We start from the raw sequence: 24,222 nt of genomic DNA, 5'->3' as shown, positions 1-24,222 counted from the left end.
TGTCTCAGTTGCTATTGACAATTACATTGCTCTTCCAAAAGCTATGTGTGTAGCTGTCACCCTGTGGCTGAAGGGCAACAGTAATCAGCAGTGTAGCACTTGGTCAGCAGCCTCATAATTAGAAGTTTTAGCAGTTTCTAAACAGAAGTACCTCTGTGTAAGAAGGTGATGAGTACACAGTGCTGGTTTTAGATTTAAGGGACACAAATAGGTAACTTTTATGGATTTGGCATCAACAGATGAAGAACTACAAATGTTAGTTGTCAGGATGGTATATTTTTTTCTGGGAATAGTATGCATAAAGATGCCTATTTCAGTAACACTGGACTAAGTGATGACAAGAAAAAGCGACTATAAAAAGTAGCGAGTAGAAAAATGAAAACCTTGTTGTTGGCTGTGCTTTCTGACTCAGGTTAGGAACTGTTAAACCATGAACTGGGAGGAGACTGTTGATGCAGTTGTGGCAGAGGGGAGTGAAAGGCAGCCAGTCCTCACAAGGTACTGCTGAGAAAGGAGTCTGTGTCCAAAACAGACTAGAGCAAAAACATAGCAACTTATCATTCTTGAAAGTGCATATATTCAAAAACAGGACAGGCTTGTTTGTCCCAGCATTGCCACAGTATTTTGTGCCTCTCCCTGAGCAGGAAGAGAAGCTGGTGGGCCTGTTACACTGGTACAAGTCTCTCTCTCTGTTAGGGGCTGTTTTGTGCAAAAATTCTGTTTGTCTGATAGCTATTTCTGCATGTTTCTATTCACTAGCATCATAAAGTCACCCCAGGACACCTTTTTATGTCATATGCAGAACACCTAGTGTGTTGTTCTGAACCCTTTAAAGTTTCCTCAACCAACAGGGCTTTTTGTGGCAGGTAAGATGTGCCAGAAAAGCAGGAACTTGTGGCTGAGCATGGAGGGAGAGCTCAGCAAACATCTGGGCACCTGCACAGCTGTTCCTGTCGAGGCTGCTGGGGCAGGAGGGGTGGCACAGCTGCTGGAGCTGCATTCCAGGACTGCTGCCATCTGAGCTGGAGTAGCTCTGCTCCTCAAGCTGTCTGGCACAGAGGGAGGAACAAGTGGCTGTAGGCACGGGCTGATTCAGATTTGTGACTGCAGCCAGGCCCCTTTGGAGCAGCAGTAATTCTCTGTGTGCAGCTGTAGCATTTCTCCAGCTCTAGCCTTACTGGTCTGGTATTTAAATTTAATAAGGAGGAAGTCACTTGTCTTTTGTCTTCTTTCTTTTTTATTTTTTTGAAAGGAAGCACTAGAAGGAGATGTTCTATTATTTCAGTTGTGATTAATGGTACTGAGCCTTCTGTAGTAAAAGAAATTAAAGTAGTGGCACCAGAATACATTGCACAATTGCTCTTTATGCACAGAAACTGTCTTTCTTTGAAAAATATTTGATTTGACATGTAAAGAATGAGAAATTTTGGTAAGTGGCTGAATCAAAGGCTGACCCAGATGTGCCCTTTTCTAGACAAATTTTACCGTGCTTGCGTTCAGTGGAAAAAAGAAAATATTTTTAAATGTAGGCTGTAAGAGAAGAAGGACCTTTTCTGTGCCTCACTGCTGGATGTTCATGTACAGAGAACTGAAGGACTGTTCTGAAAGCAAAATTATTTAAGATCTGACACTGCAGTGTGCCATCTTTTTGTTCATGCCCCTGTTCAGTTGCTGTAAAGCTGTGCTGTCAGCTGACCTGCCAATGATATCATTCAAACTTCATATTTGAAGGGCTAAAATGTGTTAAGTATCAGGTTTTTAGTTTGTGGAAAGTGTGGTGGCTCTCTGCCAGGGAGAGTGTGGGAGCTGCCCTGCTGTGTTTGTCTTGTGAAACTGGTGGGAAATGCTTTTAGCCCAGGCACATTGCAGCCTACCTGTGTGTTCCCACTGCTGAATGGGCAAACCCACAAGTGACAGGAGTGCTGAATTTCTCACTTTGAGCTGACAAAATATTCATTTGATATTAATTCGTAGATTTCCTTTACCTTGACTCCCTGTTCTGACATGCAGGGCATGAGGATCAGTTTCACCCACTCACCCCACCCTGCCATTTAAATGAATGACTTCCTTCTACGTTTTTCCAGATTCAGATATAACCTGTCCCAACCCCTAACCTTTTTCTTGTGGAAGGTGCTTTAGCTAGTGATCATCTATCCTGAGTTTATATGGGAGCTTCCCCATCTCCCTTCAAAAGAGTTGAAGCTTGCATGTGGTTTTTATTGTTTTAAGTTAAGGCCACACAAATTCACTCTTTAGTCTCTCTGAATCCAGATTGTACCCTGCTGTTCTTGATGTGAAGCATGTGCAGAGAGGTCCTTTTCTGATGTCTGAACCAGCAGTGAATTTACTTCATACTATCAGAGCCCACCTGTTGTGTTTAATTAGTGTGAATTAATTTTACTGCTCAGCTGTGAGGCTAAAGATGTGTGAAACAGTTTCACCCAGATGCTACAGAGGTTCCAGTACAGGAAAAGCTGAACTGAAGTTGGGTGTGACAACTTCTGTTGGGTCTCTCCTGACCAGAGGCTCTCACTCCCTATCCAAGGGAACTAACTGATGAAAATCCACCTCATTTTGGCAATTCTGCTTGGACTGGCAGCCCTCTTGGACTCTGCTCAGTGACTCTCAAACCTGTTTGCCTGATGGTTTGAAGTGTATTGCTTGGTTTTGTTCTTGTTCCTCCTGCCTTACATATGGGTTTGTTTTTCACCCTGGTTTGTTTGAGCCAAGGCACTTCATAACAGGAAGTCTTAATGAGTTTCCCTTGATGGAAGAAATGCATGTTTGTGCTACAGGTCACTAAGCCAAAGATATTTTTTTCAAAGTTTGCTGCTGTCATATTTGTATCTTATTTCACAGGATCTTGATTTAAAATGGCAGCTTTTCTCCTGAGGTGTTTGAGGTTCCTTGGTGCAATGTTTGTGTTTATTTCCTGATGCCACAAAGCAGGTTTTAAATACTTTAGTATAATACCATGTTCTGTCTGTAATTACAAGCACCTTCTGAACATTGTGTAGTTGGGCTTTTGGGGGTAGTGCATGATAAGAGAGGGATGTTAGCACAGTGTTCTCATACATGTGTGACGTTAGATGGAGGTTTAAATAACTCCATTTTTATTACCCAAACCTGGGAAAGGCATGGGGAGAAAGCCACTGCCCATCCCCTTACCCTGCCTGACAAACTGTTTAAAGTAGTTTATTTGCTAAGCTTGTTTGTCAGAAGATTGGTACCTTATCAGAGTGTGGCAGTGTTTGTTCTGGGCTACTTAGGAATGGCTTAGAAATCAGATGTGAGTTGTATGATGAATTATTGAAAGAGAGGAGTCAGTTGGTTCTCTGTAGGTAGAAGGCTTGTGTCTGTCTGTGAGGAAAATACAAATATGCTGTAAAGGAGACCAGAGTGTGGGAGTCTGTTCCCTTTTTGTGGCCTTGTTAGAGTTTGTGTCTGTACTCAGGCTGAGAAGGGTTTACACAAGTGGGATGATTGGGTACAGGTGCAGTGAATAACCCAGTAGGTGGGTTTGTGTTGAGTCACAGATGAAACAAAAAGAAACCATTCCAATAAAAGATACTCTATAGATATTGTTTGCTGCTCTCTTTGTTTATGGTACCTTAAAGGAAATACCTGAAAAACTACATCCTTAATGCCAGTGAACTTTACAGCAGGGTTTTCCCACTTAGAAAACTGTCCAAGGAGAAAGAATGCTTTCTCACATAATAAGCTGTCTTAGTAGGTAATTTAGTAGAATCTGAAATGCCTTAGCAAAAATGTGCTTTTCAGAGGAATTATTTCATATTTACATGAAGGTAAAGGCGTAATTTTATGGGAATAATGTTCTGGGGAGAAGGAATTAAAGGTAATTCCAGTTGCCTTTAAGAAAAAAGCATAAAATAAGCTAATGGATACAAAAGATCTAAACCATATGATTTAGCTGTTTTCTATAGCAATTTTCTTTCTGCTTGAGCAGGCTTAGAAAATATGAAAATTTGATAGCCTGTAACATCAGCAGTGGAGTACAGACCTCTGAGTAACAGCAACTAATTTATTATGCGTGGCATTTCCTGAGATGCTGGGCAGTGGCCTGCTAGCTTTATTAATAAAAGCATTTCTTCAAAAGATTAAATATTATTCTGACTTGCTAATACTGCATCCTTGAATGTATTTGCTCTGAGTGATGCAGTTCATGTTCACATGAATTCCTGAGGACCCCTCAGCAGGGTCCTTTTTGTGTCCGGTATTAAAACTTGTCTCCAAAGTGTCAAATCACAAATGGGAGCTTTTCTAATTGTGAAAATGCGAACAGCATTGTGCTTGCACACTGCAGGCATGGCGCAAATCACACTTTATTCATTCTCCCAGAGCTCTCACAAGTGCAGGCTCCTTGTGGCTTCTTGGGGCCTTTTGGGTCACTGTGACCCCAAGATTGTTCAAAGTCTCTTTTCCCAGCCTGGCGCTTGAAGAATGAATTGGAGCTCTTCAGTTCTCGGTCTCAGGGTTGTTTATTGTGTCTTATCTATAAAAAGTTTTTCTCCTGCCCTGCCGAGGTCCATCCAGCAGGACAGTTCCAGGCGCTCTGCCTGCCCCCAGGGCAGTGTTATGTCTTTATACTAAAAACGACATATACAATGTTTACAATTACTTCCCAATACCTATCACCTTTGTTAGACACTGAGCTTCTACTCTAAACCAATCTGTAAGTGCCAATATCACAGCAGAAGATGGAGGCCAAGAAGAAGAAGGAGAAGGAGAAGGGCTGGACATGCCCAGTTCCTTCCATCTTGCCTCCTGAACCCCCATACCACAAACCCTAAAATCTACTTTTCCACCTTGTGATAACTTCACTAATATTCTACCTAAACTGTTGTGGCCTGCTGATCTTCGTATAAGGTTGGTAATTTGCTCCGCGGGTCATAATCGAACCCACAGGTGTTTTGGGCTCCATGCCAGGGCTTCTGAGCCCCCTGGCAGGGTCCTGGCCGTCCTGGACAGTCAGAGCGATGCTCTGGGTTCCCACAGGGGCTTGCTGTTGTGCTGTGCTCGGCGGCGAGGCTCGGGAGAGCGTTTTTCAGAAGCAGGAGGTGCCCAAAGCTCCCCAGGGAGCAGCGGGGTTGGGGCAGGACCCTGGACAGCTCCGGGCCGGGGCAGCGCCCGCCCCTCCCTGCCCGGCCCGGCCGGGGCCGCTGCCCCTGAGGCGCCGCGCGCGGGGCGGGGCTGGGGCTGCTCCTCCCGCCGGGCTGCGCGCCAGGCCGCAAACACAGTGGCTGATGGCGTAAATAAAGAAATAAATGTGTGTGTTACTCTCTTCCTCCTTCGGGCCCGGGCCGTGGAATTAGCGCCGATCGGTATCGCAGGGCTCCTGTTGTGGAGGTTAAGTGTCTGCTTGTAGCTGCAGGACTTGGAAAAGCCCTGTGAGGTCACTTTGGTCAGGGCCAAGGAAATTGTGCCTTACAATGATCCAGTGTTTCCCCATCCCCAGATGGGGAGGTATCGCTTGCAGCCATGGAGCATTGCTGCTGCTTGCTTGCTTTAAATAAATCATCAGCCCTTCCAGGGCCTCTGTGACATCCCAAGCCCTGTTTGAGACAAATAGGAGAGATGCACTACGAGCTGCAGCAGAAAAAAGAAATCCAACCCTGGCTGAATTAGCAAAACAAATTACTTTCTTTTGCCATGCTAATATCTTATTACTATTTAACATATGAAAAATCTATGTGGAATAAATTCTGTCCATTGTAAAGTCTGCAGAAAAAGGCACATCTTGCTGACAAATTTAATGCTTTCCCTATTTCAATAATAGGGTTGGAAAATTATCCTTTTTAAGTGAAGGAAATAACCTGTTTTTTTATTAAAACTGCTTTCAAGATGTCCAATTCTTAGTTGCCATAGATTGTAATGGCACTTTATTGGTCCTCATGTCCTGATCATGTCGGGTCATTAATATTTTAGTGTCACTAATATATATCCTTGAAATACTATAGTGGTAAAAGTTAAGGAAAATAAGGCACCAATTTAGACAAATAATCTGCAATCTCTAAGTCTCTCTTCATTAGGTCTGATGCCCTACTTTGTCTTGCTGACTCAAAGTGTTACATTTTCTTATTACTCAGCTGATTGCTGGATGTAGTTGTAGGCCCCATAATAAGATTGTTCTGAGTATAATTACACATGTCATTCACATTATGAAATGTTTAGGAAAAAGGATAAGTTATGTTGACATTTGTAAACTATTAAAATGATAAATTATCCAGGAACTCTGAGGCTGTGTTTAATTAGGATGAACTTCTGGACTGTTAGCTAGAGTGGTGTTTAACTCTAAAGTGCATAGTGAATGTCTCCTGACTGGTGTTTTATAATTAAATCTGTAAGGAGCTGATTTGTACAGACACACGGGCTGCAGTTCTGCATTCTGTGGTGATATTAATTTCATGGTTAATGAAGTTTGCATTCTTAAAGTGATATTTAACAAGGTCTTATCTGTGTGGATTTTGTTGATGAAGTGAAAAATCAGGTCTGCTTCCTCATGCCTGCTGGTAGGAAATGCTTTGCATTCTCAAAGATTTCTTGATCTCAGCAAAATTTATTCCTTGTGAAACTCAGTTTGTTAAATCTGTGGCAGACTGAACACAAGCTCAGAGCTTGCATGAGTCTGCCTTTGCAGGCAGTGTGGTGTGGGCATGAGGTTTTAGGGTTTAGTCAGGGATAACTAAACCTGTTCACAGTGATGGTCATGATACTGAGGACCTGTTTTTCTGCCACTTACCCTGAATCACACATTTTATATATACTTGTTTTCATAACCTCATACATATGTTGTCATATGCAAGGAAGGTTGAGAATGAAAATGAGCTAAAATGGATTTACAGTTCAGATTCCTCAGAGCTCACTGTTCAAGGTTCAGATTCATAGTTCAAGGTGTGAGGTATTTTACATGCATGCAGAGCTGCAGCAGGGGGAAGTCATGTCAAGGAAGTTACTAAACTTGTTTTTTTCCGGGGTTTTATGATGTTTTTTCCTCTAAATGTTGCACTTTTTTTTTTTTTAACAATAAGCAAACGTTTTGTAATTTGGTATTTTTGATGTGGTTTTGATGTGGCAATTTTGTCTTCTGTCAAATTTTTGGCTACCCCAGGTTTTAAGGCCAAGCATTCCTCCTCTCGCGATGATTAATACATGTTGGCTTGCCTGAGAGAAGAGGAGAGCTGTGCCACAGCTCCTCGTTCCTCTGGTGGTGGGACATTGCCAAGCTGGGGGCAGCTGCTCTGGGAGCTGCAGGGGCTCAGAAGGTGAATATTTGTGTGACAAGGGGTTTATTTGGGTGCTGCTGCTGCTGTAGAGGTTTCTCCATTGCTCCACTGACCCTGGGAAAGGGATGAACCTACGGATGTAAATACAAGTAAGGTTCACCACAGCAATCTTGGACAGTCTAGGCAGTCCCTTAAGAAAGTTCTTTACTTACCGAAACAACCTTTGCTTGCTTTTTCGTGTTTCTCTGTGATAATTTCTTTTTCTGTTTCTCAAAAATGCAGGATTTTTCTGTGGAACAAAAATTACTTTTAAATTACAAGCAGCTATTCACAACTACCAGCATATATCCTCTGTCTCTCATAATTTCTGAAGATAATATGCTCTAAAATTTTAATTCCATTTTAGAATAATTGCCTTTACTTCCTTCCTGGTACTTGAGAAGCTGCTATTCAGTATCTTCCAGCACATCTTCCTTGCTTTGAGGCAGGTGGTGTGACTAACAGCCTACATTATTTTATATACATAGGACTTAAATGCTTTCTTTGGAAGGTAATTGTAAGGTTAGAAGATGAAATAGTCTAAGGAGCTTTAAAATTATTGGGGAGAAGTCCCACCCTCCTCCATCTAATCTTAAAACCTTGAGTTACTTGTGGCAATATGTTTTCAGTGCTGGCATTGGATTTTGATGTAGTTAAGGAGTAAGAAGCCTTTTGCAGGTGGAAATTGTTACATGATTTCATCCTGATTTCAGAAATTGAATTTATGAAGTGTGTACCTAGTTGTTAGATACATTATATCAAAGAAGTCTGCATAATTGGCCTCTGACTCTCCTTTCATGGGATTTGATCATGTGTAAAGAGAATGTATGAAAGTAGGTTGTGTATCTTTTGTTCTTTGTAAAACACTTGATGTTGTATGAAATGTCTGTCTTGCAATTCAATGCTCTGGTAGTTCCAGCCTAGAAAGACTGAATCTGGTAAGCAAAGCTTTTTAGAATTTAAATGGCCTCTGAACATACAGTTTACATCTACCTTTGACCCCATTGATTTAACATATTTGCTGTGTTGTCATTTTTTACACAGTTTTTACAGTTTTCCTTTTACATCTTTTTTGTATCTGAACTTGCATTTCAGGTTTGCTTTCTGCTTTTAAAACTGTTACAGTTTCTGCCTTGCTTGATATTTAATGAATGGTGATTGAGTTTGGAGCTGTGCTGTGGCAGTTCTGCCTGTTCCCAAGAGCTGATTTAAAACAAGCAGCTTGAATGACTTGAAGTTCATTGATACCTGTTGTCATCCTAATAATGTTCAGAAAGCCTCATGTATTATTGAGTGATCTTGTGAATGCTGGACGTGAAAATGGTGTTGTGAATCGTAAATTGCTGCTTAGTGCACATTAATATGGATTGATTCTATTTGTCTTGTACTAAATAATTCATGTTTCCCAAATGGTTCTGATTTCTAACAAAGAAAAAAATCCACTTGAACACAGCAGACTGTATTTTTCAGTCTTCACTGGGTGCTTGCATAGCATGACAGGAATGGCACAGCTGTTTTTCTAGCAACCTTGCTCTTTCATTTGGCAGTTGTTTAATGATACCTGCTTCAGAATATGAAAGTGTTTGCAGGAGGGATCTCTATCAACCTTCCAATGCCAATCTCACAGGCATTTTCACAGGAAGCTTAGATTTGCTTTGCTTTAACCATCTCATACCTGTTGAGGAAACAGAATAGCAAATGCCTCTCTCTCTCTGAAAGTGCTGGGAAACTGATTTATTATGACTTTCAAACACAGCACACCTTGACTCAACAGTGCTGTGTATGCTAAATGCAAAGAAAACAAATGCCCGTCTCTTAAGGCTGAATCGTGGCTTTTAACTTTATTATTTGGATAAATATTTCCTAAGCTACTTGTGCTGTTTACCTTAGAGTTCTTAAAGCAGTTACTTGCATCCCTTTATTTTTACTATGGCCATGGCTTTTCGGAGCTGAGGGCTGGATGCTTCTGTTTACAGGGTGTGTTGTAGATGCATTTTATAATTTCTAAAGTGCTCTTCTCTCTGGGGAGACAGCAAATAGGTTAGTAATCAAAACTGAGAAGCTGTGTGCAATTCTCCCTCTGCTCAGTTAGTGTAGTTGTTTTAAAAGTAAGCTTTACCTTTAAGAAAAAGGAAAAAAGCCCCATGACAGTGGCTATTGATGTGGTGTGTCTGGGCTGCTGGCTCTGCTAAGATGTATTTGTTTCCTTTATTGACAGCCAAGTTAATGCATCTGTCAGAGCCACAGTCATGTGCATGAGACCAGTCTTGCTGAAATTATCTTAGGCTGAGTTGTATGCAGGTGATATGATTTATTTGTGTCTCCCAAAGCCAATCTATACAAGCTAAGGATTTAGGGAAAAGTTTTGAAGCCTAAAGTGCATACATGTTCGGGGAAAAAAGCTCACCAGCCTCATGCAATGCATTTGGCTGCCTTTCCTGAAGCAGCAGAATCATCTGATTTATTCCAAAGTTCAGACTGCAGTATTTAGGGTTCTTTTCCTGATAATGATTTGTCCTCTCCTCCCCTGCACTGTGAAGGGGATCTTTACTTGGTGATAGCCATTTCCTGCAGAATGACTAAAAAGTTTTAGCTCTCACTAAACCTTTGAAGGGAGAAAATTTACAGGCAGGTTTTTAGCTGGCTGTGGAAGCAGGTAGGAAGTAAATGCTTTTACACAGGTGACTTTCAGTTACTGTATTTCACCAGCACTTATCTAGCAAGCACTTCTGCCCATTTGATAAACAATGTGAAATCCAGTGCTGGCACCTTGTTTTCAGTAATCTCATGTCATCTGTGTTGAGACAAAGGAGCCCAGGTCATGAGATAGCTGGGCTTGATGGATGCTTGGCACTGGTGTGTTTAACTTTGCAGGAAAACAGAGCCCCTTGTTCTCTGCTCTGACAGAAGTTCCAGTCAGGCTCACAAAGGTTTTGCTGCCTTATCACAACATTATTGTCACTGCTGGCAGTGGAGCAGAGGCTGAGATAAGATCTGTGTTTGCAGGTACCTCGTGGCTGTCCAGGCACTGCATCTTTGCTGTGTCCCTGAATAACCAACTGGCTGGGTCATTAAACTTTATTGTGTCCAGCTTTCTGTAAAGTTTCTCCCTGGGTGACCTTCTTTAATGGACCAGTTCTTAATTACACTACAGAATCATTAAGGCCAAGGGCACAGTGGAATTAAGGAAGGGGCTGGGTTCTTGCATGGCTAATGCTGTTTTCTCTCTTACAGAAGTTTGAAAAATCCTTTTTGCTGGGCAGCAAAGCTGGGGGCTCATGCACTTCCTAGTATGTCAGTCTAATACTGACTAGAACAAAATTTTCCCTTGAGTGAGTTAATCCATAACTTTTTTCATCATGAAGAAACCATGATTCCTGGTGTGTGTCTCTAATGCAGCAATATCACTGGAAATCAGTTCTAGCCCAATATAATTTCTGCTTTAGTATCAAGGGTGTCCCAAGTGTGGAGAAGTCTGCATCCTTAAGCAAAAATATTATGTAGAATTCTGGGGCTCTTATGCAGGGAAATAAGCAGCAGGCTGAGGGTGTCCTGCATTTGAGCATGTAGCTGATGGGGCATAGGAGTAGAAGGAAGAATTTGCAGTAGGGCAAAAATTGAATTGACGAGAGCGTAGTGCATTGGGGCTGGAGAAATGAGCAGCACACCAAGACCACTGGTTCTTTTGGTGTTTTTTTTTTGCAATCACCTCTTTTAAAACAGATGTAGACAGAATTCTTGTGTTGTTTTTTTTTTTTTTTAACTCTGAGTATGGGGAGATGCTGAGCTCACAAGTGTCACAAAAGCTTTTGGCAATTGAGTGATACATGGTTTAACACACCTATATATCTTTGTAAAGCATCACTGTAGCCTGTTCCCATTGGACATGTTGTTTCTTGCACAGTTAATTCTACAAAAAAAAATTCTATTTTGGGGAAATCTTTTATGCAATCTCATGTAATTATTTATTCTCACTGTGCTGCTACCAAGAAAATAATAGGAAAGGGACAAAGTGAAATGGCAAGACAAGACTCTTAAAGGCTTGGCTTTAATAGTAAAGGGAGGTAAGTACAAATTAATAAAAAAGATCACAAATAACATGAAATTCATTGGTAGTTGTCATTCCACAGTCATGTGAATTTTCAGGACTTACTAGTGTGCATATGCTTGTAGAACAGACATGGTTCCACTGTTGTGGGAGAAGTGTTGATACTAACAAGTAGAACAGTGTTTTTCAAAGTCTTCCCAAATAGAATTTAAAACATAAAAATCTGGCCTGCGTATGTAGCTGACTTTACAAGTTGTTTACAAGGTTAGAAAGTGTAGGTTCAGATTTGTGAGGCATATGGTCTGATAACCAAATGTTCTGGAAATAGTGCCATTCTCTGAGAGTGGTCATCTGAAAATCTGCATCTGATTCCAAGCTCGGCTGCTACTGCTTGTTGTAACTGCAGTGTTACTCCACACACAGTGAGCAAACACTTGTACAGGGAACTTGTAATCCTTGTCAGGAATGCTGGAAATCCTGTGAATCAATACCAAAGTAGCCTGCAGATCCCAGCAGTCTTGCACTGTGAGGGCTGACTTGGAGGATCTGTCTGGTTGCACACCTGTTATTTGGGAAGCTCACACTGCAGCAGATTTCTCTGTGTGAGATTCTGTCCCTCCACATATGTGTGTGATTTTCAGTCAGCCATACTTTAGTCCTTTGATAATTGGTTCAAATCTTGGAACTTTTGAAGTGTCACATCACAGGAAAATGAGTTCTAGACTTAAATACCAATTGGTTTTGGAAGGGACTCCAAGTGTCACCTGCTCCCAGCTCCTGCTCAGAGCAGGGCCAGCCCACGTCCCCTTGCTTGGAGCATTGTCCAGGGTAATTTTCAAGCTCTGTCTGACTGCAGTTCCTGCATGTTCTTTGGGCAACTTGCAGAATTTAATTGCCCTCGCTGGAAATTTTATTACTTCTTTCACCCTGGGATTTCCCTGGCTCCAACTTGTGCCTGTTTCCTTGTGCACTTGTGAGAAGGGTCCAGTCCTGCCCCAGCTGAAAGTGCCCACGCACATGAGGAAGTGTGGATGTGTACAAATGTGATCCTCACCAACTTTCCTCCCTTTCTCTTTGGCCAGCTCAGCTGTCGCTCTGCTGAGGTCTGATGGCAGAAATGTACAGGAGGTTTATGAGATGAATCGGTCACATGCTTTGTCTGTGACCCATCTTTGAAAAAGTTTTGAGAAGCGCTGGAAACACAGGTGAAATTCCCAGCTCTCTCCTCAGAAGAGCAGTGTTGTCATAGTGCAGTTGCAGAGGGCATTGAACATGTTGGTTCTTTTTTCTTTTTTTCCTTCAAATTAATGAGCTAGAGAAATCTTTGATCTTTACTGGGGTCATAAAGATTCTTAATGAGAACTGCCAGAGCCTGCATCTAAGACATGCGGTAGTGCATGATACATAGAAACATTTCAAAGGTGTGAGATGAGCCAGGTTTGTGCTGCTGCAAGAGCAACCATCCAGAAACTAAGAGTTCTTGAATCTGTCCTGAGGTTACTTCACATCAGCAAAATAGTTCCTGTGGGACTTCTTGAGGAGATGTAGGAGAGAAAGGCTGGGTTTCAAGTGTTGCTTTGCATATTGACAACTTGGAGAGGTTTTATTTCATTTCTTGTCTCTGTTCTGGCCATTATTTTTCCCTATGAGTTTTCTGAATTTCTGATTGCCAAACTCCCACATTAAAGTAAGTGTTAGAAACCTTTCCACAGTACTTTGGCATTAATTATTCCTAGAATTTCAATGAAGTGGGAAGACAATTCAATGAACTGAAATTTTGCATTAGCAATACTGTCTTATATGCTTATCTATTATCTGTCCATCTGGCAGCTCACATGCTTGTTGGCAGAAGTGCTTTTATTTCCTTCTCCTGAAAAATTCTGGCATTGAATGTGTAAACATGCAGTCCTTCTTTCTTCATTTATAATTCAGCACGAGCTGGTGCCCGTTATTAGTTAATTAATATGAGCTGTGAGGGCGGCTGCGGGTGCGAGCGCGGCACAGAGCAGATGGAGCAGCGGCGCGTCCTCGCAGGCAGGGCCGGCAGATTGAGATCCATCTGTCAGCTGACACACACAGCCAGCCCCAGCCTGTGCTCAGACTGCCAAGAGAGACTGGCAGCAGCAATCCTGGCTGCTTTTGGGGGAGCACAAGGGGAAACATTACTTTTTCCTCCCCAGTTTGATAGGTGCTGAAAGTGCCGGTGAAGATTCGGTAAGAAGCGTGTGCTGGCTTTTGGTTCTAAAATTAACGTAATACTAGCGAGCATGCTGAGGACCCTGAGCTTCCCAGTGTGGTTGTCTGCAGCCTGCTGGATTTTTGCTCAGTTTAGTTACTGGGAAGGCTCAAATTCTGCAGCAGGGGTATGCTGAGAAGTACCTGGCAATGTCTGCATCTGTCAGAAACACCTGATGTTCACAGACACTGCTGCAAGGAGCTGGGCTGGGCTAACAGAAGCTCCTGTGCACAGGTACATATTCATCAGGCTGCACCTCCCCAAGATTTTACTCATTTCAAGTGCACAGGTAAATATTCATCAGGCTGCACCTCCCCAAGATTTTGCTCATTTCAAGTGCACAGGTACATATTGATCAGGCTGCACCTCCCCAAGATTTTACTCAAGGTACATACTCATCAGGCTGCACCTCCTCAAGATTTTACTCATTTCAAGTGCACAGGTACATATTCATCAGGTTGCACCTCCTCAAGATTTTACTCATTTCAAGTGCAAAGTACATATTCCTCAGGTTGCACCTCCTTAAGGTTTTTACTCATTTAATTTGAGGGCATACATTTCTGTGGTATGATCAGCCAGTCAGTACATTCCCAAAAGATAGCTACAGAGGCTTTCCAAGCTTGCTCTCCTGTTTAATGTGAACTCAAATGAAATGTTGTGTTTTTAGAACTGGCCAGTGAAACACAGACCTTATCCAGGCTGTTTCTCAGTACAGATAAAATTTGAAATGCTGTTAATGGAATTGCTTTTGAATATCCTCTTCCAAAATGAATTTTTGTGAATTTTTAAAAGAAATTAATGAATCCAGTGGCAATGTACTACTTCATAGCAATAACAGAATTCAGGGGTGGAACTCACCCCTGCCCAAAGCATGCACACCATAGCAGTTTATTGCCATTTTGTCTGCAGAAAAGCATCTTGCACTAACTCCACAGTAAGCTGAAACTTCTGTTTCTTACATTTGTTTTGTGATGCTTTGTGGCTTCCTGTTGTTACACAAAAGTGCCACTAATTAAAGTAATCCATAGTGTGACTGGGGAGGACTTGTCATAAATAACAAACTGGTTAACTTGGCTGAGTGTTGCTCATTTTTAACAGAAGTTTTGTATTTATGTCATGCTGTTCACAGGGAAAACTGCTGGCAAATGTTGCTATTACAACTTTATCTTTGGTGTAAATGTACAGTCTTTTTGTCTTGTCACTTTTTGGCTTCTCATGGGGGTGAAACAGTTTCTCCCTGCTGTCAGAAGCAGTGACAGTGAGGTGACAGGTTGGCAGCTTGGTGTTCCCTGAAAGTGCTGCCCCTCCACCTTGGAGGTGATTTATTTAATTGTTTTATGAGGACAGTTGACTTTGGGGGAAATTACCTTACTTGTGAAAAAGTTAAGATTGGTTCAGAAACCAGAGTGTGGTTTAAAGGCTGGGTAAGCTGGGCAAGCATGATGTACACAGAGCATCCTCTGTTAAGCTGAAACTCGTCACTAATACCTGGAGAAACAGGTTTAAATACCTGTTGATATTTTGCCTGACTACACCTGCAATGGTTTGTGCCTCTTGAACCAGAATATCTGCAATTTGAACGGGTGGAGGAGAATCAAGGATATTTTTTTGAGAGATTATTTCTGAAGTAAGAGTCTAAGTAATTGTTTTTCAAGAACTTATGTTGAAGGAACTGGTGAATGGTACTGAAATTTGGGCAGATGGAAGTAAAACAGTTATGTAAACCCCATTCTTAGTGGAAGGGTTTTGTATTAGCTTGTGTTTGTCTTCTTTGGGATGTGTAAGAATTTAGTATCTTGCAGCTGTAACAAAGAATAAATCTGTGTTAGGATATGAGGCCAGATCTGACAGAGGTGAGGCTGCCCCAGCTCTGACCCTTGGCTGTGTGTTCCCAGCAGGAAAAAGGTTTTCTTGCCCAGAAGGAGTTAGAAATGGAATTTCCTAAAAAGATGGAACAAACTTCAGACCAGACAGAGCAAATATATGGACCAGCCACTGTTTGCACACCAGCAACTGCTTTTGTGCCCTTGTTCCTCTGTTTTGCACACTTGTTCTTCAGGAGTCCTTCCAGATGGACCTGGGATGGGGTGGAAGTGCATGGACATAACTGGGCAGGGTAAGAGAGGAGCTTTCTGTCAGATGCCCAAGCAGTTTCTGTAATAAACTGCAATGAACCTGCAACAGACAAACTTACCCACTCTCTTGCCTTTGTGTATAGCTGTCATTATTTTAATACTGGTTTTTTTGTTTCCAGCATGTTAACAATTGTCTGCCTTTCTGTGAAGGGATTATCAGACTAAAAAAAAAATCTGTCCTTCTTTCCTTCTGTAATTCAGTTTGCCAACAAAATAGAGACACGTTGTCAGAGAATGTATTTGTCCTGCTACTGATTCACTTGATTTCATTCTGATATTATGGACTGCCCCAAGTTATGAGAATACTTTCCAATTTGGGATTGGGTCTCCAGTGAGGAAAAGAAACAGCTCTTTCTACTACCTGCTTTATTGTTGGAAATTAAATTTTCTGGATGGGCAGTCATAAAAGCTCAGGCCAATGGAGTGGTGGTCAGATGTGGATTATTGTTTCATGTGAGGGATGTTGGCAGTCAGAGAATGGAGTCTAGGAACTGAGAGGTGGCAGAAGGGAGTTTCTTTGAAAATGGATTCTTGGATCCATTATATGGTGAAATGCAGTAGTGAAAGATGCATTTCATTGAAGGCTCTAACATTTTTGTAAGACTATTTGCTTTCACTTTTCTATATTTTTGTTGCTTTGGAAGTTGCTGATTGTCTTCAATTATATTTTTTTTCTCCCTAGTAAAACGCTTCAGAGAACCAAAGCATGAAAGACGTCCCTGGAGGATATGGTAAGTTTCTGCATGCTTTATTCTTAACTTCTTTTCTTCTTGCATGTTGTAGAAATTGAAGGGATTATGTTAGTGTCTGATGATTAAAATAAAGAAAATTAATGACAAGATATTGATACTTGTTAGGAAGGAACCAAAAAAGTTACCAAAATACTCAAGTCAGGCTACCTCCTGTGTTTCCTGGGTAGTCATTTCTTACTGAACACTTCCAGGAATCTGTAGAGATGTGCACTTAGGCATAAAGCTTCATTTGTGCTTCTTCCTAAAGACAGAAAATTAGAGTAGCCCTAAGATGCATGTGAACATCTACAAACTTGCATAAGCTTAGAGGGAGATCTCAGCTGGGCTGAAATAAAATTCCATGTTTTCTTGGTATCCTGCTATGTATAAAATAGAGAACAGCATGATAAAAAATACAGCAACTATAAAAAATGCAAGGTATAAAAAATGTGTTTGTGTTTATTACACTTTAAAAGTTCCTGGATTGAAGCAATGCCAACATAATCTGTACCAATTTTGAGACTGGTGTGTAAGTGTTAGGCTGCCATTCCACTTGTTTGAGACTTCAGTGGTTTAAATTCCACTCATACAAAACTGCTTCTCAAAACTAACACTGACTTTTATTTTATTGAAAAAAGAAGTACAAAATCTTTGTGTACTACAGTCTACCTCATCCTGAAATTCTGACAAGTGCACTGATAGCCCTTAATTTTTAAGTAAAGGATCTTGTTCTGGGACTCAAGTATTGTTATTTATAGCAGAGTGCACTGATTAGATATGGAACTCACTGGCTTCCTGCCTCATCTCCAGCACTCAGCTCTCTGTGTCGTGCAGTGAATGAAGAGATTGAAGTTCAAGACAGTTATCAGGGAGGGTAGATGAATTCAGGCATAAAATGTCATTTGGATCTGTTGGGGTGTTTAGATCTTTTTAGACATACAAACAACAGGCAAAATGGTTGTTTTTCTGAGTAATACAAACACACTCTTGCCTGCAGAATACTAATTATGATTCTTATGTTTTACATTTAATGAAACATCCACTGAAAGTTTTGGTTTTATGCAAAGGATGATGAAAAAAGAATGCTAAGGGCTGGAGTCATTACTGAATCACTGTCTGAGTGGGGGGTTTTATTTTCCCCTTGAGAAACAAACACTTTTCTCTCTGACTTTATCATCTGCTTTGGAGATAATGTTGTCAAGGTTGGAATTCTTTTGCAGAATGTTCTAAGCTCTGCACTGTAGATAAAATTCAGTGAAACCACTTCATGCTTCCAGGTGAAAAATATGCTGGCTTTTAAATGAAATACTGGAGATAAAGGACTCATTAGTCACTATGAAGTTGTTCGCCTACAAGCACATGATGAGGATTTTATTTTTGTCTGTGCCAGAAGCCTGCTAAAAATGCATAAACATAAAAGGTCCAAAATACCTATCAGGGCTGGGATACTCATTGTTTCCAGGAGGTTATTAAAGACTTAGCTGGAGTTAGTCAGGATTAGCTCTTGGATCATGCACATGATGCCAAGAGGATATCCACAGACTTTGTGTTTACAGTGGTAGGTTTCGAGTTAATATGATTTGGGTTATTGTTGGAAAAAACAGGGGCAAAATTTAAAATGAAACATTGTTTTAAAAGAACTAAATACTATTGTACTTTTGTCATTCTGGTGTTCTCATTTGGAGAAAAAAAATTAGTAATGGAGATGAAGTTTTAATGAACATAAATTTTCAATGTCTGGCTGTGTTGTAAACAGTTTTGTGTGTCTTAAAAACTGTTTTTACTTTACATAGGTTTTTAGATACTTCCAAGCAAGCCATAGGGATGTTGTTCATCCACTTTGCAAATGTCTATTTATCAGGCCTGACAGAAGAAGACCCCTGTTCACTGTGAGTGTTTAATTTTGGAATAACTGGCCTTTATGGAAGTTCTGGGGCTGAGTTGGTGTATGGGATTAGTAAGGCAAGATAAAACTGAGATCACAGTTTTCATGGTAAAAATCAGTCACTTTAAAAACCTGTGGTTTAAACTTAGTTAATCAAGGGTCAGGATTCTTCTCCTTAAGTTCCTGGCTGGCAGGAGTCTGGGCTGTGTGTAGCTGTTTTAAACCTAAAGGGCAAAGCTTTGCTACTTGTCCCTGTCCAGTGAATGAATGGAGGATTGGGATGCACATTGCAGTTCACATTTGTTTACTGAAGGTGCTGGGACCAAAGAAAATGAATATCCAGTTGTGTTCACTGTAGTAAAGCAAGGCTGTGATACAAAGTGAGGTTGCTTTCAGGGTTATTTAGCAAAAATCATTTGTGTTTGTATTTGCTTCTTAAACCTATGTTGTAGTATTATTTTCATTTTGTTAAAAATGGGAAATCTTGCTTGGTAGGCAGGCAGTTAGTACAGAAATTAATTCTGCAATGTCACGCTTGGAGCAGTGTGACTAAACAGATAAGCATTTCTCTGTAGTGCATTAAACCTGAAGATTTTATGACTGAGACCCCGACAGGCTCTTTACAGGAGCTCCTGAAGCAAATGGGAATTGTTTGGGTTTGTTCTTGATAAGGCTCATGCTCAAAGTAGCTTACACATTGCTGGTAGTGAAAGCTGTGAAATTACTTTTAAAAGCCCAGTAATTTGCCTTTTAGAGCCAATCCAGTTCCTTTCCATGGCATCTGCTCACTTGTTGTTCTTGGGTAAACAAAGGAGAGACACAGCTCAAGGAGCATGCTTGTGTTGCTGCACAAGCCAGTTTTTATTCCTTATTCCTCCTGAGTTCCTTCTGTGCTCCTGCATGGTAGAAATGTGCAAGAACACTGCTTTTCTCTTCCCACCACAAAGCATTCTGTTAGGCAAAATGCATCTATTTTAACACATGAACTGTACAATTTGAGTTATGACAGTTTCAACAATACCAGGCATCATTGTAGGATTTTCCTTGCTTATAGCTTTAAGAATTTCCTGAAAGGTTTAAAAACTGGCAGATGCAAATTACTTTCATTCAATTTTTATAACTCAAAAGTATACATTCAAGTGAGGTAACAAAAGCATGTCAGAAATTGTCAGTATTTAAAGCTAAGGCACAATAGTGTATTACAGTATTTTAAATTAAAAATAACTTTGTTTATTAAAAATAACACAAAACACTTTGTTAGGCAAAATAAAGACATGTGCAAGACAAGTCTCTCCTGCATTTACATATTTTTATTTTCAAATCCTACTTTTAATCTGAGTGTAACATGACACAAATAAGAGAGTGAGATTATTCAGTGTTATCAGGATAACTGAAATTACAGTGTAGGGCTGCATAATTTCTCAGACAAGGGTGCAGGTTCTTGATAGCAGAAAAAATACCACACAGCATTAACCAAAATCTATCTTAGGAGAAATATCCCTAAGTTTGAAGGTGGGTGCAGACTTGCCTGGCAGGTCCTGTGGGCAGCTTAAGGATGCATCCCAGGGTGAGCCCGGTGTGCTGGAAAATCTCGGTGTTGTGGGGAATCCCGGGCATCCCTGGGGCCGGGAGCCCTCTCTGGCTGTGGAGTCGGTGCTGGCACCTCTGATTTCCCTGCTCCTCCTCCTGCTGCCTTCCTGCTGCGGGCTTACAGCAGCCTCTTGTGGCCTCAGCAGGACTCGTGCAGAATTGGATTGCCGATGGTCTCTGCAGACACTCAGCCTTGATTTTCATGTTTGACAAATGCAACATTAATTAAAACTCAGATTGGGTGAACAGTTATTCGAAAATGACTATTTTTAGAAAGTTTGGGGATCTTTAAGGGCAGAAAAAAAATACTGAGACTGCTAAAACTATTTAAAATACAGGCACTCAGTGTAATTACAGCAGTGGGTAAATGATTGTTCTCAGTACTCTGGCTTCTCAACATACTTACAGATCTTTTCTCAATCATGGTATTAAAATACCCCAAACCTGTAGAAAATAGACCCTGACTCCTTGGGTTTTTGTCTTTCTTTTCAGGTACCTTATCAACTTCTTGCTGGATGCCACCTTAGGGATGCTGCTGATCTACATTGGGATCCGAGCTGTCAGCAGCATCGTGGAGTGGCAGCAGTGGGAGTCCCTTCGCTTTGGGGAATATGGTAAATGTTCTGCTCTGGCACTGAAGTCATTCTCAGGGTAGAATCCCAGAGTATTTCAGCAGGTGGTTAACTCATCCTCAAATTGTTGTACAGTCATTTCAGTATTTCACTTGTCATGAGGGTTCTCTTAAATTCTTAATCTCAGTATCCACCTTGTGTCTTAGAAAGCTCAGCAAGTCTCTGAGCATTCCCTGAGTTTGGAATGACTGCTTGAATTTTTACTTTTTTAAGGAGTGATTCAACAAATTATGACATTGGCTAATCTCACGGAAAAAACACCAGCATGATAAATTTACTCTGAAACACTTCTAAGGAAATGATTTCTGGAAGGTCATTTCCTAGTAAAGCTTTCACTGAACCACGTGCCACTGTCTGAAGATACAGACCAAGAGTTCTGCCAGCCCTCTTTGAGCAGCCACATCCCTTCAGAGAAGGAAATGGCAAGATGATCTCTGCTGCTCCTCAAGTAATGATCATGGAGCTTGTGCATGTGGAGCCTGTGTCTCTGGTGAAAAATGTGTGAGGGACAGACTGTGAAATCACTTCCAGGTGAAGCTGCAGAGTTTATCTTCCGTTACTCAAAGTCCACTGATGTGCAGAAGTTGTGGATTTGCAGCTGCAGTTGAGTCTCACACATTCTTAACATCAGCATTTAATTTTGTTCAGTCTGTTATTCTCAGATTGCTGAAAATGAAATTTTTGTGTATATGCTAGAAATCACATTTGCAGCTCCTTGAGACAGGAGTGGGAGGAGATGTTGCCTTGTAAGAGAGCTGTGGCTCTTCATCAGAGAGAAAAACAACAACCCCAGTGGTTTGGGGGGGGAAGAAGTTGAAGAAAGTTAAAAATGTTTGCCTAACAAATTAGGAGCTTTCACAGCAGTTTTATAATTATTACTGGTAGGATTTTGGTTTTGTAGATTTCTTTGGTTTTAATGATCCTAAGCAGCTGACAGAACTAAGAATAAGTAAAGGCCTTATGAAACTGGAGCACTTTAAAAGCTTGAGAAGTTTGCAATCAAATAACATTAATTGCTATTTGCTTTAATGCCAGAGGTTTAGATATGATAACAAGCAACTTAGAAATAACTGCCTATGCCATCAGGGCATGTTAGATTTATGGAGATTTAATGTGTATCTTTTAGGGTGCAGTTTATGGCCACTTAAACTGTTTAAATCAGCACTGCCACAACACTGCTTGTCTGCTTTTATCCCACATGGCTCAGTCCAGTATTTCCACTCTTTTCCTTGGACTGGTGCATATGTGACTCTTCAGGGAATTGAGAGCTAAACCACCAAAAATTCACTAGATGCAAGAAAAGTAAATAGTTCCTCCAGATTAGTCCCGGACTTGTGTCTCTGAGGGATTAGCTAAGCACCAATGCCCAGGGAAGGCAAAGGGGCAAAGAAAGAGGTGAGACCTCTTGCCCAGAGCCCCATTTTCTGATTGTTGGTTTGGCTTGAAGCCATTTGAAGATGTTTGAGCAGCTTTCAGGCTGTATAAAAAACTTCAGTTTCCTCTTAGAGGGGAAAAAAAAAGTGTATCTATTATAGTTATAGGTAGGTATTTGTAATCATGTCAGATATTAGATTTTATTTCTCCCTAATAACATTTTGATTTTTTTTGTGTGTAATCTGTTGTCCTTTCCCATTTTAATGTGCTTTCAACAGTAAGCATTCTGTGGGTGGGGAGATGTGGGGAATATATTCACTCCCCTGAAAGTTCTCTATTTCTTACTGACTTTCAAACTGAAGCCAGGTCTATTTTAGTTATGAGGCATTTCTAATTACTGCAGTAATTAAGGTCTTAAAATCAACAGATGAACTTGTGTAGTGCTTAGGAGATGGTCTGTGACTGCTCCAGTGTTGTCACTTTGAATTAGATCTGAAACACCTGACCCTGTTTAATAAGTATTCTCCTCTCTGTGTGTGTATAAGTGATTTATGAAATTACATAACCTTCTTTTGTTAGTTGTTCTCTCTAGTATCAGATCATTTAATTAGTCACTAACTTTCTTTTCTGCATCTTTATTAATGTGCTGTCCTGCCCTTAGTGTGTTAGGTTTTTAATCAAGCTGGAGTCATTGTCAGGACTGTTTTAAAGCATATTGCAAATCTGCATTTCCATTAATCATGTGAGAGAGGCTTCTGGTATAAAGAGAATTAAAGAACAGATGCAAAGTTATTAGTTTTGGCTAAAACTAAGTAGGTGCAGTCAGGTTAGGCCCTCTGTAAGAAATCCCATGCAAAAGGACAAATTGCATTGGATCATTTGCTGTCATCTTGTTTTAAGTCTCCCTGGTGTTCCTGAAGTGAAAACCCTCCTATCACCAGTTTATTTAACATTTTTCACTTTGATCCAAAGAACACTGTTATTTTTTGTAAGATTTTAAAAATAAAGTAGAGTAATAGAGGGGACTTAAATGCAGATCTGTGGGGTTGCAAGTGTGTTTAGAACTTGGGATTTTGAAATTAAATATGGAATTTGTAGCATAGAATCACAGAGTGGTTTGGAAGAGAACTCAAAGCCCATTTTATTCTACCCCCTGCCATGGACAGGGGCACCTTCCACTATCCCAGGTGGCTCCAAGCCCCATCCAGCCTGGCCTTGGGCATTCCAGGGATCCAGGGGCAGCCACAGCTTCTCTGGGCACCTGTGCCTCCCAGGGAACAATTCCTAATTCCCAACATGCCATCCATTCCTGCCCTCTGGCATTGGGCAGCCCTCCCCCTTGTCCTCTTGCTCCACAGCCTTTTCCACAGTCCCTCTCCAGCTCTCCTGGAGCCCCCTCAGGTACTGAAATGCTGCAATAAGGTCACCCTGGAGCCTCCTCTTCTCCACCCCATGGGTCACTGAAGAGTATCAGAATTTTGGAGCATTTTATCTGGAGTAGGAGAGTCCAGTGCTCAGCTTGGGAGATCAGTGTGATTTCAGTTTGTTTGTAAATGTGGGAAAACAAACAGGAGCCCTCCTTCCACCCCCATGCAGGTCTCTTCTTGTGACTGAGTGATGTTTGTGTTTCTAGAGCCTAAATAACCATTTGTCTCAAGTTAGTTCTCACTGTGAGCTCATTTCCCTTCTTAGCTCTATTACTTGATCCCTGGTGATTCATTACTTGAAGCTGTCACAAAAATAGCAGTGTCCTGCTGGTTTTAAAAGCCTCTTCTTTATATGGAGGATAGTTTTTAAGCATAAATGCCTCAAGGAAGGAATGGATACCAAAATATCAGCATTTATAAATGGTGGCTGTTTGTACAGCAAAACAGCACTGCAGTCTGATTTATGAACAAAGGGCCAAGATGCTCCCTCAAGGGCTTTTTTACATCAGAATTTTTAATTTTATTGGATCTCTCTTCATATCTATGGTTTTATATTCTCAGATTCATTACTTCAGCAGTTGGATTTTAATAGAAGTACAGAATGTGTTAATATATTTGAGTGTGTAAAGAGGAGAAAAGCAGTCATGATCTGTACTGAAAAGAATGTTCCCTGCATTCTCCTTCCCTTCTTGTCTTGAGCTGCTTTAGCTGCTGCAAGTAGGAGACAGATGATAAATCCCTCCTGGTGATTATAAACTCCACTGGCAACTGAATTGTGCTGTGGCCTCTTTCCTTGGCTTTGTCTTTCCATGGCAGAGCTCAGAAATTTTATTTAATGCATCTTTTTCCTCCAGGTCTTCATTTGCCCCTTGCAGAGCAAC

General features: G+C 41.0%; 1 protein-coding gene across 2 annotated transcripts in view; it reads left to right on the top strand.

Moving 5' to 3' along the window:
- The window catches only part of STIMATE (STIM activating enhancer), a 34,899-nt gene that overhangs the window by 1,194 nt on the left and 9,483 nt on the right, over window positions 1-24,222 (top strand). Inside the window, exons 1-4 of one of the 2 annotated variants that reach the window (XM_074550028.1) lie at window positions 14,741-15,683; window positions 16,385-16,433; window positions 18,227-18,322; window positions 20,401-20,522. In XM_074550028.1, coding sequence (XP_074406129.1) covers window positions 15,551-15,683; window positions 16,385-16,433; window positions 18,227-18,322; window positions 20,401-20,522 — 400 coding nt within the window. In that variant the 5' untranslated portion in view covers window positions 14,741-15,550. Of the gene's footprint in view, window positions 1-14,740; window positions 15,684-16,384; window positions 16,434-18,226; window positions 18,323-20,400; window positions 20,523-24,222 lie in introns of those variants that run through there. The other variant, XM_074550027.1, reaches the window with a different exon arrangement.

This window comes from Zonotrichia albicollis, chromosome 12, assembly GCF_047830755.1.
Source record: "Zonotrichia albicollis isolate bZonAlb1 chromosome 12, bZonAlb1.hap1, whole genome shotgun sequence".
Taxonomy (NCBI): Eukaryota; Metazoa; Chordata; class Aves; order Passeriformes; family Passerellidae; genus Zonotrichia; species Zonotrichia albicollis.
Note: the sequence above shows the minus strand (reverse complement) of the source record. Positions and strands in the feature narration are given on the sequence as shown.